General features: G+C 35.3%; 1 protein-coding gene across 10 annotated transcripts in view; it reads left to right on the top strand.

Moving 5' to 3' along the window:
• Window positions 1–15,886, top strand: part of LOC117343834 (5'-AMP-activated protein kinase subunit gamma-1-like) — a 343,598-nt gene that overhangs the window by 314,670 nt on the left and 13,042 nt on the right. For all 10 annotated transcript variants that reach the window (XR_004536086.1, XM_033906359.1, XM_033906356.1 and 7 more), the window contains 3 exons: window positions 4,939–5,042; window positions 14,325–14,406; window positions 15,631–15,689. Coding sequence is in view for 9 of the 10 variants with exons in the window: in XM_033906359.1 (XP_033762250.1) it covers window positions 4,939–5,042; window positions 14,325–14,406; window positions 15,631–15,689 (245 nt within the window). In the remaining variant the exon portion in view is untranslated. The remainder of the gene's footprint in view (window positions 1–4,938; window positions 5,043–14,324; window positions 14,407–15,630; window positions 15,690–15,886) is intronic.

Below are 15,886 nucleotides of genomic sequence, written 5' to 3'. Positions count from 1 at the left end.
CATCAAGCTGAACACTTCAGTTGACAGGGATCGGTTTTCATTCTGAACTGAATGGAGGTTGTCTTGTCCCTGAAAAGCTATGCAAAAACCTGCAAATAACATACTCTCTAAGTTTCTTCATACTCGACAATGATCAGTTTTCAATTCAAACTGAATAGAAGTTGTCTTGTCCCTGAACAGACATGGTTAGTCCGCAAACAGCAATACTTTCTATAAATAACCAGGGACATGACGGAGTACAGGTATAAGGTATATTACCTCACACAAAACACTGACAGCTGTACCGATTTACATACCATTATAATCTCAAGTTGGACCATTAATGTAAATGACCTCTATTCAGGACGCTTGTCATGTTCTTTTATAATTGGGGTACAATTATCAAAAAAAACAAAAAATATCTGACATGTGTCATATTGGCTACTTTTGCTAAGCTTGACCCAGTTTTCAATGCATGGAGTGTTACCATGTTCTATTGTTAATCGTATCTGTCCAATAATTTTGACCCCACAAGGATGTGCTTGTGTTACATATATGTCCATCTGTCAGTGAACATATAAAAAAAAAGATGTCATTCACATTTGGTTTTAAATTTGGAACTTATGAAATTTTTTTAGATTGGTCACTTTTTAGTCATGTGTTTGTGAGTGATGATTCAGAATTTATATGTGTATATTTTTATAAAAAATTAAGGGTGACAAAAAGCATTTTGTAGCATTCTTTAAGGTCACCTCAGTATGTTGTTCTCTTTGAATTTATATATCCAATAGAGTTCTATTATTTTACAATTCACATCCATGTATGTACAATGTAAATACATTGCAATCCAGGTATTCATATCATCTAATAGAGGACTTCCACTCTGATCATGTCAGGATATCGGGCCGACCAACACTGCACCATTGAAATATTCTTTTTTAAGAACACAAATGTGGCGCAACAGTATAGGCTGCAGGTATTTCTGGCTAGGCGATTGGGTGCCGTAGATCATGAGTTCGAGACCTGGGCAGGGTCAGTCATAAAGTTCCTTCGTCAGTTGTGTTTTTGTTTATTATTACTAGGTTTTATATACAATAGAGTTCTATTAGATGTATTTATTCTGGAATTAAACATTTTGGCAGTGCAAAAGTAATGACATTCATTACATTATGAGTGACTATAATGAAAGAAATCCTGACTTGAGATTGTTTTTACATCTCCAGACCTACATGCTATTTTGCTCTGTCACGTGAGCACACATATCAGGATCGTGTTTAAAGGGAAGCCCAAAATAAATCGTCACTATAATTAGATGTCTTCCTCACTAGGGCAATTTTCACCTGTCAACTCTGGTTGCGTCCTCGCTAAGAACTGTACATGATATTAATTTGTCCCCGTTGTGTCCTCACTAAGAAGTGTACATGATCATTCCTCTGTTTAATGGTAGTTCCTGTAGTTTTATGGCCTAATCAGATTACAACATAGCATGTTAATATGCTCTGCCCAGATGTCTACAACAATTTCTTTACTATACTAGAACACCCGGATACTGACAGCCTAAGGTACATATGATACAGCCTAAGATGAATATCCCTATTACATTTAACATCTAGAGGTGTGTTATACCTGTATATACAAATTTAGTAACACCGTATCACGATTCTATTATGATTTATTTTGTCTTTGTCATATGGGTCTAGTGTAAGTTTATGCATCATTAGATAATATTTTACCAGATCTACCATGGCTGGTTTCATTACCAGAAGGAAGAAAAAGGCTTGGACTGAACTTTTACATCTCCAATGTTCGTTGGATTTTGTAACATTTGTCCATCTGTTAGTGTCCATCACAATGGTCCCACACCTGGGTCCCTTTTAGTAATCTATTGTCCTTCCATCTATCAGAATTGTCCATCCAACTGTTGGCATGTCCATCCCGAGACCCCCACATCTAGGTTCCCTTTAGTAATCTATTGTCCTTCCGTCTATCAGAATTGTCCATCCAACTGTTGGCATGTCCATCCCGAGACCCCCACATCTAGGTTCCCTTTAGATTTTGAGTGTCTGCATCTGTTTGTGTGTCCATCCCGAAACCCCCAAACATCAGGGTTCCTTTTAGATTTTGAGTGTCTGTCCATCTGTCTGTGTCCATCCCTAAACCCACACACCTCAGAGTCCATTTTTAGATTTTGTATTGTCTATGTGTCCATCTGTCTGTTTGTCCATTCCTAATCCCCAAACCTCAGGGTCCCTTTAAGATTAAATTTTCTACATGTCCATCTGTCTACATGTCCATCTGTCTGTGTGTCCATCTGTCTACATGTCCATCTGTCTACATGTCCATCTGTCTGTGTGTCCATCTGTCTACATGTCCATCTGTCTACATGTACATCTGTCTACATGTCCATCTGTCTACATGTCAATCTGTCTGTGTGTCCATCTGTCTACATGTACATCTGTCTACATGTCCATCTGTCTACATGTCCATCTGTCTGTGTGTCCATCTGTCTACATGTCCATCTGTCTGTGTGTCCATCTGTCTACATGTCCATCTGTCTGTGTGTCCATCTGTCTACATGTCCATCTGTCTACATGTCCATCTGTCTGTGTGTCCATCTGTCTACATGTCCATCTGTCTGTGTGTCCATCTGTCTACATGTCCATCTGTCTACATGTCCATCTGTCTGTGTGTCCATCTGTCTACATGTCCATCTGTCTGTGTGTCCATCTGTCTACATTTCCATCTGTCTACATGTCCATCTGTCTGTGTGTCCATCTGTCTACATGTACATCTGTCTGTGTGTCCATCTGTCTACATGTCCATCTGTCTACATGTCCATCTGTCTGTGTGTCCATCTGTCTGTGTGTCCATCTGTCTACATGTCCATCTGTCTACATGTCCATCTGTCTGTGTGTCCATCTGTCTACATGTCCATCTGTCTACATGTCCATCTGTCTACATGTCCATACATATAATTCTAGGATCATCATTTCATTCCATTCTGTTAAATCCAATTATATGTCTATATCCCCACCATTTTGAAATGGACCACTTAACATATATTTTTACAATCTGCCCTGTTCCAAATCAATTTCATTCATCAAGTTGCTGTGAGGATTTTGACCCCTATATTATAATGATTCCCATTTCAGGGGTCTAAAGTCAAGGCCAGGGTCTGCTGTCAATAGGATTACTAGTTAAGACCCATTGTAACTATTTCCTATAAAATTACTTAAGTCCTGAAGTTTTGAATGACATTATCCTTGGCCTACAATCAAAAAAGTGAAATGATAACTAGTTTTTGTTTGTCTCGTATCCCCTGGATGACCTCGTTTGTGGATATGGTTTCGAATTTTGAAATCTCCTGGCAATTTAGACTTTGACAGTTGTTGGCATTTTAATACAGCATGTTACCTGTTCATGAATAATACATGCTAATTTGATAGGCTACTTGGTACGAATAAAATTATTAGTTTAATGTTCCAGTCACCTTTGTCCCTTTTTCAACGGGCAATTTGCAGAATTCAAATTATTATGGAGTAACTCTTAGCATTTTCATGATCGTGTCTTTCAAGGCTGGTAACCTCTAGCAATAGATTGGGCACAGCTTTCTTGAGACAAATGATTTATGAAGATTTATAATCTTTAAGATGGTTTACATGACTAGGGAGATGACCTGTTCAGATAGGTCACATGATCACGATCAAGACAAAGGAAAAGGACAAAATGCCTCAGTAATTAATTTGCTTTTTATGTATATATATCTTTTAATAGGTGTATTTCATTTTATTTATAATAACAAGAAAACTATATATTTTTTAACAGCATTACAATTTATTCAGAGGATCCAAAAAGTGATTTTGTTAAACACTGAACCTGAAAAAAAGAAAGATGACATATCATATTGGGCTACAAGACAATAAAAAAATGCTGAGATGAAATTTTTATGAGGCTGTGAAAAGCAGTGATACGTGAAATGAACCAAGCTGTCATTTTGTGATGTAAACCAGATAACGGTCAATCATACACGTTCTGGCAACGTGATCATTTCGTGTCTGTTTCCCTATCACTTGTCACGAATCATTTATATACGGCATCAAATGAGTTCTTTTTATTATTGTTTTGGGGAATATTTTTTTGGGTGTAATCATCAGATGGAAAAACCTAATCACTCACAAGTAGTTCCTCCAGCTGATCCTTCACTCAATGATGTTGTTATTCTCCAATCTTTATAGCTAGTTTCTACAGGATAAAACAATGGGTTTCTTAAAGTAAGATGACAGGGCATTAAAGGTCAGATTTATAAATAAAGCCACAGAAACAACAAAGAATACAGACATTATAATAATAAAACCATAATTCCAACTAAAGACCAATTAAACCATGGCAAATTATAAACAACAATAAATATGTGTATGGAGACTCCTGAAAAAGTATAAAGATAATAGGACCAGGTGTTTCTGAAGAGTAAGTGTCTTCTGCTTCCCTGTTGGGGAAATACGGTTAATTCACATTCGCAAATGAGAGTTAATTAGGACAATGAAACCTGTAGGGGAAATACGGTTAACTCACATTCTCAAATGAGAGTTAGGACAATGAAACCTGTAGGGGAAATACAGTTAACTCACATTTAAGCATTGATGTCGATTTAGGATTGTGACATTGAAACCATATAAACAAGTTTTCAATGGGTGACTTTAAATTGCACAAGAAACCAGAGGTTTCTAATAGATATTGGTAAGTCATGGGTTAAAAACCGAAGTCTTATTGAGGTTACAGTTCAAATTGAGGTCACAGTTCAAGCAAGGTCAAAGTAAACTGTCAAGGTCATTAAGGAGGTCATAGGCAAATAAGCATAGTCCACTTCTGATGTTAGGAGCTTTATAATCAAGATTATCAGGAAGTTTCAAGAAAATTTAACAATGTGTAAAATAACATATTTTATTTTTGTCATTTCAGATGAGAATGAGGACCAGGTATTCGTAAAATTTATGAGGGCACACAAATGCTACGACCTCATTCCAACCAGTGCAAAACTTGTCATCTTCGATACGCTGTTAAATGTAAGTATAGATTGCTAATCCTCTATGTAAAAACTTTTAAGGTTTAAAAAGGGTAAATGTGAACTTAGATTCTGTTACGTTAAACCTCCAAACTAATTAGACAACATAAGGACAGCCCAGTAGCACTCCTTTTCAACTTCAAATCACACTTCAAACTGGAAACGATCAGAATACTACTAGTTACACCAGCTCTTTACTATGACACAACAAGGGAGCAATGTTCAAAGGTAATTGTTGCATCCTCAGTCAGTCTTAATATTAATTTTAAAAAGGCATGTTTGAATCATGTTACAAAATGTGTATGATAACTGTTCATGAAACTTTATTCGGCGAAATAAAGTGTTTGAGTGGTAGAAGGATCTGGGTGAACAAATGATGGAATACTGCAGCACAAAGCCTTACATGTACAACACAGGAGCTCTGGTTGTTTTCCAAATATGTATCATGTTAAAAAGTATAAAATATACCCTATTTGTTGTACTTAGGTACTTTCAAATCCCATTCATCATTATATTCACTCAGGGACATTTTGTCAAAAATCAAAATTAGACAACAATGACTTCTCTGTGTGTATTCTGGCTGTTGAAAAAACGTGACACCATGACACAAACAATGTGCTTAGTCTCTTAGAACAACAGGCCAATATGTCTCTAAAACACCATTAGGTTTTATTCATTGTGTGCCGATGAGATATGTAGAAATGATTGCGGGTTTCTTTTCCTTACAATAGCCAGTCTTTATTCTATATCGATGAGTAATTTGACAAACCTTTTATTGAAGCCAGGCTGTTTTATGAGTTTGGCTTGTTGTGTTTGGAGAATAAAAACCAAGGAAATGTTGACAATATCAAAAGTCTAGATTTGTTAAGAATCCTAACATTTTGTCCAAAAAAACAGTTGTACCTTATTTATTAAAATTTTGATTGACTTCCATATCCTTATTACGGACCATAATCATGTTCATAATATCAAACCATTAAGGTATAGAGCTGATTAGATTCTGGTGGTCATCAGTCAAAGTAAATGGTAATTGTCAAAGACTTGACCTCACTGCTTTATCTCTTGACCCCAGACTAACTTTTCAAAGTAAACACCTTGTGTACAAAGATATTTAGTTAATTGATATGACAAAATTTTGCTGTCAAAAATTCTTTCATTGTGCAGGTACATGAAACAAAAGCTATATTTAGCTGGCAATAAATGTCCATGCCCTGTAATAGGCCAACTCATGTCTGTTGCAATCTGTAAAAATGTACTTTTAGGTTATAGTTTATGTGTTGGCCCCCTGGACTTTTTGGGGCCGCAGTGTCCAAGTGGTTCTGGTGTTCAGACACTTCATCACTATAAAGCCCTCTACCTCTGGGTCACAAGTTGGAAACCCATGTGGGGCAGTTCCTGTGGTACTGGCCATAGGCGAGTGGTTTCTTCCAGGTACTCCGGCTTTCCTTCAATTCCAAAACCTGGCATGTCCTTAAGTGACCCTGGCAGTTAATAGAACGTTAAACAAAATAGACCAAACCAAACTAAACCTATGGACTAAACATTTTGCAGGATAAATATTGTACATTTTCTATCAATTGTATTGCCAGTGACAAGTAAATTATATCCAGTATTTATTTTTGTGTAAAATGTTTAAGGTAGATAAAATAAACTATACAGGCTATTATAAACAAAAATGTTCAGGCATAGTTATGCAGAGTTATAGATATGCTAAAACAAATATTTCCAGTTAGATCTAAAGATATATTATTGTTACAACGATGCTACAAAGAGTTGGCCATTGAAGATGACAGACAACAATATGTTTGAGTTATATGTAACTTTCTTTTCGATGTAAAGAAGAAAGTGCGCCTTGTTCATATCTCATGTTGTGAAGTTGAAACAAATCTTGCTCATTGTGCTTAGACCTGTACTTTCTTATAAAGTTCTCTGATAAAACAAATGGTAGACCAAAAGTCGGATGTTAAAACACAGCAGAATTACCATGGTTTGTGAACAAGTTCTTGGTTCTCTAGCTCAATTGATATGAGATAGTTTCAAATGGATTTCAGGGTTTCAGATAAAGTGGTTTCAAATGGATTTCAGGGTTCCAGATAAAGTAGTGTTTATTTATCATCAGCGAGACTAGCTCAAGTACAACGTACGGGACCTATTAAGTGACTGCTACTTTCAGAAGGTTACACAAAGTCAGGCCTGTTTCTGTGGAAGGTCTGACTTTTAAAACGTCTTTATCTTGGGAACTCTTTGAACCTGGCAGGGTAAACAGGCTCAAGGCCAAGCATTGTAGTGAACATGAAGATACTCGTCTACACATTTCACGCTTTATCGATGAACTCTTGGAAAACATGTTTAAATACTCTGTCAAAGTTTAACTTTTTTTTCTGAATCATACATGGAGTATCTTATCTACATATTGTGACCTGTTGATGTTGTGTAGGTGGAAGTTATAGAGTGCACTGTTGCCAAAATTCCTGGGGAATATGTTGGTTGCTTTGATACTGAAATGTATCTGTGAAGGTTAAATTATTCACTATTATTTACACAGCAAATATTTAGAGCTTCTTTTTGTTTATTTAGTTGAGTTTTTAAGGATGTACTGTTTAAAAATCGTACTTTCAATTACCTTCCCAATCTGAAAGTACAAAGACGCAGGTGAAGGTGTAAATCCAATTTCTTTTCTTAATTCAATTTTATTGATCTGTGTAAAAATAAAAACCTTATTTGAAGATTCTGCTTGAATTCTACTTTAAAAGTAAGTACACCCTGGAGTCTACTAATTAAAGACAAAAAGTTTCCAGTCTTTACTGACAACAATCTTTCAACAACAACAAAAAAGCAGCAACACATCCAATTAGGCCATCTACATTTTCCGATTTCATGATTAACTTACAATAGTAACCAAGAGCCACATTTGTATATAGTGGGGTCTGAGACCAAAAATCAAAGGCCATAACTCTTTATATAGTTGGGTCCGAGACCAAAAACCAAGGGCCATAACTCTTTATATAGTGGAATCTGGGAAAGAGTAACAAAGGGCCATAACTCTCTATATTGTGGAGTCTGGTACCAATAACCAAGGGCAATAACTCTTTATATAGTGGAGTCAGAGATTTGTAACCAAGGGCCATAACTCTTTATATAGTGTGGTCTGAGACCAATAACCAAGGGCAATAACTCTTTATATAGTGGAGTCAGAGACTGGTAACAAAGGGCCATAACTCTTTGTATAGTGGAGTCTGGGAAAGAGTAACAAAGGGCTGTAACTCTCTATATTGTGGAGTCTTGTACCAATAACCAAGGGCAATAACTCTTTATATAATGGAGTCAGAGACTTGTAACAAAGGACCATAACTCTTTATATAGTGGAGTCTGGGAAAGAATAACAAAGGGCCATAACTCTCTATATTGTGGAGTCTGGTACCAATAACCAAGGGCAGTAACTCTTTATATAGTAGAGTCAGAGATTTTTAACCAAGGGCCATAACTCTTTATATAGTGCGGTCCGAGACCAATAACCAAGGGCAATAACTCTTTATATAGTGGAGTCAGAGACTGGTAACAAAGGGCCATAACTCTTTATATAGTGGAGTCTGGGAAAGAATAACAAAGGGCTGTAACTCTCAATATTGTGGAGTCTGATACCAATAACCAAGAGCCATAACACTTGATATAGTAGGGTCTGATTCAATTAAGTGGCAGATGAATTTTACTCTGTATATTATGGAATCCATGTTCAATAACCAAGGGCCCTAACTCTATATATTTTGGAGTCAGAAGATTGTAACAAAGGACCATAACTTTGTATATAGTGGAGTCAGAGACTTGTAACAAAGAACAAAGCTTGGTACATCATTTGGGGTTGGACACCTAATTTTAGTATGCTCTCAAGCTTATTCACAAACTTACAGACCCAGTGCAAATATAAAGTCTGCTGCAGTTGTACCTGTGTCAGGTACTGAAACATGCAGGTTGTACTTATATACACGTATAAGCCAGAATGTTATCCAGAGAAACACGTTCTTTTGTTATTTGATGAACTTAATTTTTCTCTGATAATAGCTTACATTATTGTGCCCGAAGAAGATTTTTTGGGCAATAGGCCATTTCTGGAAATCTAGAAAGTGGATGTTATTTTCATTCAGGAAGCAAGGTCAAGGTTAAAGACATTGAAGCTGTATAAACAGTGGATGTGTACTTGTATGCCTATGTTATTTACCAGATTTCTCAAAAACAGGTTGCGGGCTTGGTGCCAGAAGCTGGCAAAAGATATGTCACTGGAAAGATGAGAAAGCTGTCTGTTGAAATTTCATAAAGACCCGTTTTCAACACACACACATAGAAAGTTGTTTGAGGATGTTAGCAGCACATTTCACTGCTATAGTTCGGTATCAAAACCATAGATCATCATTTGTTAGTTAGGCAGAGAGGAACACATGGACTGGCTTACAAGCATAACAGATCATTCTGTACACAGACAGTCCACTTTTCACCCTTCAACAGTAAAATCCATACCCACTTGCAAATGTTATGGTTATGCACTTTCTTTTCTAGTTTAAAGTTACAAAAATTGCATATTTAGGGGGAAAATTGTAGATACATTAAGCCAAATGGATCCTAACAATTGTTTTGTATATATACTAAATCTGTTGTTTTGTTTAGGATTGATGGTCTATATATATCACAGTTGTGCCAGTGTTGTAGTATTTTGTTTGACACTTAAATTTTGAAAGTTCTGTAAATAAAAACTGGTTAAACCACGGAAACCTTTGTGAATTTGAAATATCTTTGCAGAGATTATAATGCACTGTACAAATATTTATATAGTATGTACATGTTTGCATGATATATTTAATGATCTGTTAATGTAGAGAAATTAAATCCCTACAAAAGCTATGGAGTTCCTGTAGTTCCGACCATATTATCTACGAAAACCAAGAATACTTCTTATTGTATCTTCCAACTGATATTGTTGATATTATAATGTCACATAGATCGTCTCTTACATGGGTTGGTCCATTGTCAGTACCCACATCATCTGTCCTTATACACGGGTTGGTCCATTGTCAGTATACCCACATCATCTGTCCTCATACATGGGTTGGTCCATTGTCAGTACCCACATCATCTGCCCTCATACACGGGTTGGTCCATTGTCAGTACCCACATCATCTGCCCTCATACATGGGTCGGTCCATTGTCAGTACCCACATCATCTGTCCTCATACACAGGTTGGTCCATTGTCAGTATACCCACATCATCTGTCCTCATACATGGGTTGGTCCATTGTCAGTATACCCACATCATCTGTCCTCATACACGGGTTGGTCCATTGTCAGTACCCACATCATCTGCCCTCATACATGGGTTGGTCCATTGTCAGTACCCACATCATCTGCCCTCATACACGGGTTGGTCCATTGTAAGTACCCACATCATCTGTCCTCATACACGGGTTGGTCCATTGTCAGTACCACATCATTTGTCCTCACATAATCCTGATTGATCCTGTGGGGGCACAGGTATAAAAAGTCTTGTATTCGTGAACCAAATCCAGTAATCTGATTGGTAAGATTTTTAAATGGTTTTGGAAAATCTTACCAATCAGAAAGGTTGTTTAGTATTGTACTTTTGTTTTATTGGTCTAGGACTGGGGTTAATTTTGGGATCTCCTGAATGAAAATATAGCGGTTTCAGGTTAATGATGGGGTTTCAAGGTAAAGTTTTAGTTGTCTGAGATTAGCATTGGCATCACCGGCCGGTATAGATATTTGAGTTTGGCACTAGACTCTGATTTGATTGGTTGAAATGGAAACCACCTTTCATTATTGTCACAGTATATGGATGCTAGGTACCCCAAAGCGAAGCGTTAGATACTAGAAGGTATTTATATGATTTTGTAGCTATATATAGTTGCATGATGTGCCTTGTGATTGACTTGCTATCTGTGACACTATCTGGTGCTGTCAATGAAAGTGACCTTGATCTTCCTAATTAAAACCACCTTAACGTAATCAGAACGACAATAGGGCTGTTTCCATAATTAAGGTAGTGTACCAATCGCCTTCATGATGTGCATTGTCATAGCAGTGTTGGGAGGTGAGGCATTGCACAATATTTGTCTGTCTGCCAAATATATGCATAAGTGAGTATATTTTCAATGTGAAGGAGATGATGAGTGTTGAGATATATATACTTGTACACCATATTGCGGTTTGGCTGTTACTCCGAGATTTGAAGTGTGATACACAGATATATATACACACTTTCTGATTATATTCTGATGATTGTATGAACCTGCTGTCAAAAATGCCAATGCATGCTGCAGGCTTTTCTGGTGTTCCATATAAAAATTACATGTATGTTCAGAAAACTTGCAGGTAACCTTTGAGCTTGTTTGAGTATTTCGTATGTTTACACTTTCATTACAAGTGATTTTTTTCTGGTTTGTTTTGTGGACTCAGATTTTCAATACTGGGGAGTTGTAGTGTGTCATATGGGCTGACGTTAAATGTATGTACATATATGAAAGCATCAAGCAGCCTCTGGGCTGTGTTGTTGCTAAAGAAATAATTAAAAATTAAAAAAAACAAACAAAGATTTGGTACTGAAATTGATTAATTTTCATGGGACAGCAGTTTTAAACCTCCTCAAGATTGCATCTGCCTATAAGACAGGTGGTTTCTCAACACTGCTGTCTGATGATGCTATAAATAGAATATAAGAAATATAAGTCCGGTATTATGTAAATGGTGTCCAATGTTGTTCACCATTCGTAGAGCTTGAACCACAGGTAACAGATTCTGCAAATTGAAGCAAAAAATATTCATGAAATTATCAACAAATGTAAAATAAAAGGAGAAGTGATTCAAAACAAATGAAATATATTAGACTGAATTACTCTTGGGTTGAGGAAAGTGGAAAGAATCTGTGATAGATTAAGGTAAATATATTACATCTGTTTTAAAGCTATAATTTTGCTACTTCAGTTCGCGCGACCTCCTCCTTTCTAAAAGAACTCCACTCTAGAAACTTGTAAGCTTCTAAGAAACTTAAACTTGGTTAATCAATCTTTGGTAAATAACTGAAATTTATTTATCAAGTGAGAGATCTTGGTATGTGTACAGATTGAGTGTTTCAAAAAACTGAAGGGAGGTAATTCTTAGACAAATTGCAGAAAGATCATGTAAAAATAATTATACGATAGGATATGCTCTTAAACCCTTATTTGAAAAATCTCAAGAGGTGTTTTCGAATGTACAAACATCTACAGTTATCTTGTTTTCGCAAATCTTTAGTACATAACTGTTACAGAAAACTCCATGGGATCTCGATCGCAAACAAAAATGTTCTTTTTACAGCACATCAGATACAGATTTAGTTCAGGAGGTAAAAACACAACTCTTTACTTATGATCTGTGGAACACAGATAGACTTTGTCAGTCGGTAATTAATCCTGACATTTGTAGACAGAATTCTGACAGTAAACACATTCAAGCTTATTTTGTAGTTATGAGATTAATTAGGATTGGCATGTTGAAATAAAGCACAGGTATATCATGCTGCCGGCATACCAATACCTGTCGGGCAGGCTAGAAGTAAAAATGTTTACAATGCTTTCACAAAGGGCTAAACTTGCTGATGTTATGTTTCTGTCTGCCTATTTTCTATCTTAAAGATATATTTCTAGGAATATTATTTGTTATGTAAATTTGATAAAATATATGAAATTGTGATACTCAATAATAAAAAAAGACACGTATTTGATGTAAATGTAACTTTTTATTAAAGTCTTATAAAAGATGGGAGTGTCAAATTTTTAAGAAATATTTGAAAAATAAAATAATTAAAAAGATAATTTTGAAAGAAGATTTAAATGATATTCAGTGCTTCAATTACAGACAAGGTGCAATTTTTCATCTATATACTTAGATATATATGATGATAAAACAGAGTTTCTACAATGTGAAATATCTCATCTTCTTGCTGGCAGTTATGAATCTACCACTCCTTGTTATATCTTGGAGAAATTTCTACAAGGTATGCAAAGTTCAGTGACAGCTGTGAAGTTCACTCCATCCTGATAAAAAAATAAACTTTAAAATCAATACCTTGCTATTCAGGTAATACAGTTATCTGGCACCACGTTCATAAAACAGTCTTTAATAGACATCATAGAATTTAATTAGCACTGTAGAATATTGCATTGATGTATACAGCAACTTTACGATTCGTTTCATATGAAATCGTTAAAATGCAGCAGTCTTGCTATTGGGGAAAGTAATTAAATTTATTGAAGTTTTACTGTCCCTTGTTGACAGGCTATTAACCCAGATTGATTGTGTGACTTTCATAATATAAAAAATACTTGTTTGACACCATGAAAGAGGTTTTATTTCTGTTTCGATTGAATATTTCTAGCAAAAGACGCTTTATAATAAACTGTAAAATTGTAGTGGAAACTATATTACCAGTATGTATGTGAAAAAATGTAAGTAACATAAGTTATAAGATAGGATTATCAATATTTGTCACTGGAACTTCACACTTGGGATATGAACTTACCAACATGAGGCAGCGTCATGTATCAAAACAAGGTCACTGTGATCTGTATTTTGACCTATATTAGAAGGGAGTCTGTAATTTGCCAAAATTCTCTTGTTTATTTTTAATACAGTGATCACAAAAGGGATTTCCTCCTTAAATAGGGTCACTTCATTGGTAAATATGATGCCTGCAGACCTTTATACATGTGCAGTTTATAGGGATAACTCTCGATAGTAGGATAACCCCTTAATAAGAACATCTTCCAGTAGAACTCTTCATGGGAATTTAACTTCACAACTTTAAAACAACAGAGTTTACTGTAAAGTGACATTGTACATTGTCTCCTAGCAACAGTGGTGGAACCTCCTCAATCTCGACTACAGTATTCCACAAAATTGTTTTAGAAGTGTTTAATCAGAAACAAAACTAAGTTACACTCAGGCTTTCCTGATTAAAAGTTGATAAAAATGTATTGATTTTCTGAATTTCCTTGTAAACATTTGAATTTTGTTGATGATAAGATAAATGCTGAAATGATGAATTCCTTTAAAAAAAGACTGTTTGTTGACTTTAGCAAAAAGGTTAATTGCATGATCTTTTTGACAGAGTTGTGGCCCTTTAAACATTAAGTTTAAGCTTAAATTGCGGGAGCTGTAAGGGGTTTTTGCCATACACATTATATTTGCTTTCTGGCGATATTGTCAAAGTTTTAAAGAATAGTTACTTGTGTCATTCCAGGTAAAAAAGGCATTTTTTGCGTTGGTGTACAATGGTGTTCGGGCGGCACCGCTCTGGGACAATGTCAAACAGGACTATGTTGGTAAGTATTAAAACTGGATAAATGATTTAATCCAGAGCTGATGCAAATTTGAGGGGTCAGATGTCATACTTATCACTATGAGCTTACCTAAAAAGTTCAAGTTTAAATTATCTGTCATATATGAGCTTACCTTAAAAGTTCAAGTTTAAATTATCTGTCATAAATACAATCAATTAAATTTCTTTATTGCTGACTTTCCTCCCACAAAGACAGGTTAATGGACATGATTATTGATATTATATATTTGTAGCACATGTATGTTCTAAATATAGAATATATTAATCACGCAGGATCATATTTATAGATATATACATGTACATATATAGTATCTAATTTGGATGAATAAATTTTGTAATATCTATATTTTCATTGCTCAACCACATATGTTAATTATATTTGTCTGGTGGTTGTTAGGGCTGAGAAATTTGGTCTCTGCATGGTGCAGGTGGGAATATTTCTTACACATTACAACGCCCTGGAAAACTTTTGATATTCATACACATCAACAACCGTTCACTAATCATTCTAGCTTGTGAACTAGCGTTGGTTCTGTTTAGCTGTTTAACCCCCTGTATAAATGATTTAACTGTTTATCCGATTTGTCTGTCTTTGTTTAGTTAGTGTTGAAGTAGATATGTATCGGGGCGGTCACGTTATTTTCCTATGATGTCGTCTCTGTCCAGATAGCACTCGCTCTGTCAAATGTTTTTATCTCCGGAGATCCGTTAAGTTTTTCTAGTCGTAAGGTCAAGGTAGGGAAGTTAACATCCTCATATTACGTAATCTCAAGTTTGTGTGCTCAAGTTAAGTTGAATATAGATGTAAACACTGAATTGAAGGCACATATTTGTCTCTGTATGCTATCGGCTACAACACAATAATAATTCAGATATTGACAATCTACTGTACTTGTCTGCCTGATCGTTTGGGCATTTTCCAAGGTAAACGAGAAATGGAATAAAGAACTTAACCCAGTCTTATTGGCATTATATTGAATATGTAAATTTAAATATTGATTTATTTCAATTAAAATTTTAAAAATAAAAAGAAAGTTATTGGAAAGTGTATTTAGAAACAAATAAATAGTTGTCCGATATTATACATGTTATTGATTATAGGACTTCAATTTAATGTAACATATTGGATTTCATAGATTTGTGTGTGAATTATATAGAAAGTGTAAGGTCTTAAGAATTTATAATTGATTTTTTTTTTATTTAACAGGTATGCTGACAATTACAGACTTCATAAACATTCTACAGAAATATTACAAGTCTCCAGAGGTGATTTTTATTGTGTGCTCAAGTTAGGATTATTTAAAACACATTGGTCCAAAAACTTGTTAAACACGCAAAAACCTGCTCAATTACCAGTTTAATTTTTGATCAGTTACTCGAACTATTTTTTTCTCAATTTTAATCGTTTTCACTTGTCCCAATTCAAGCTTTTAAAAGCTGTTTATAAATGGTTATTAATTGTA

The sequence above is a fragment of the Pecten maximus genome, chromosome 15 (genome assembly GCF_902652985.1).
Source record: "Pecten maximus chromosome 15, xPecMax1.1, whole genome shotgun sequence".
NCBI lineage: Eukaryota > Metazoa > Mollusca > Bivalvia > Pectinida > Pectinidae > Pecten > Pecten maximus.
Note: the sequence above shows the minus strand (reverse complement) of the source record. Positions and strands in the feature narration are given on the sequence as shown.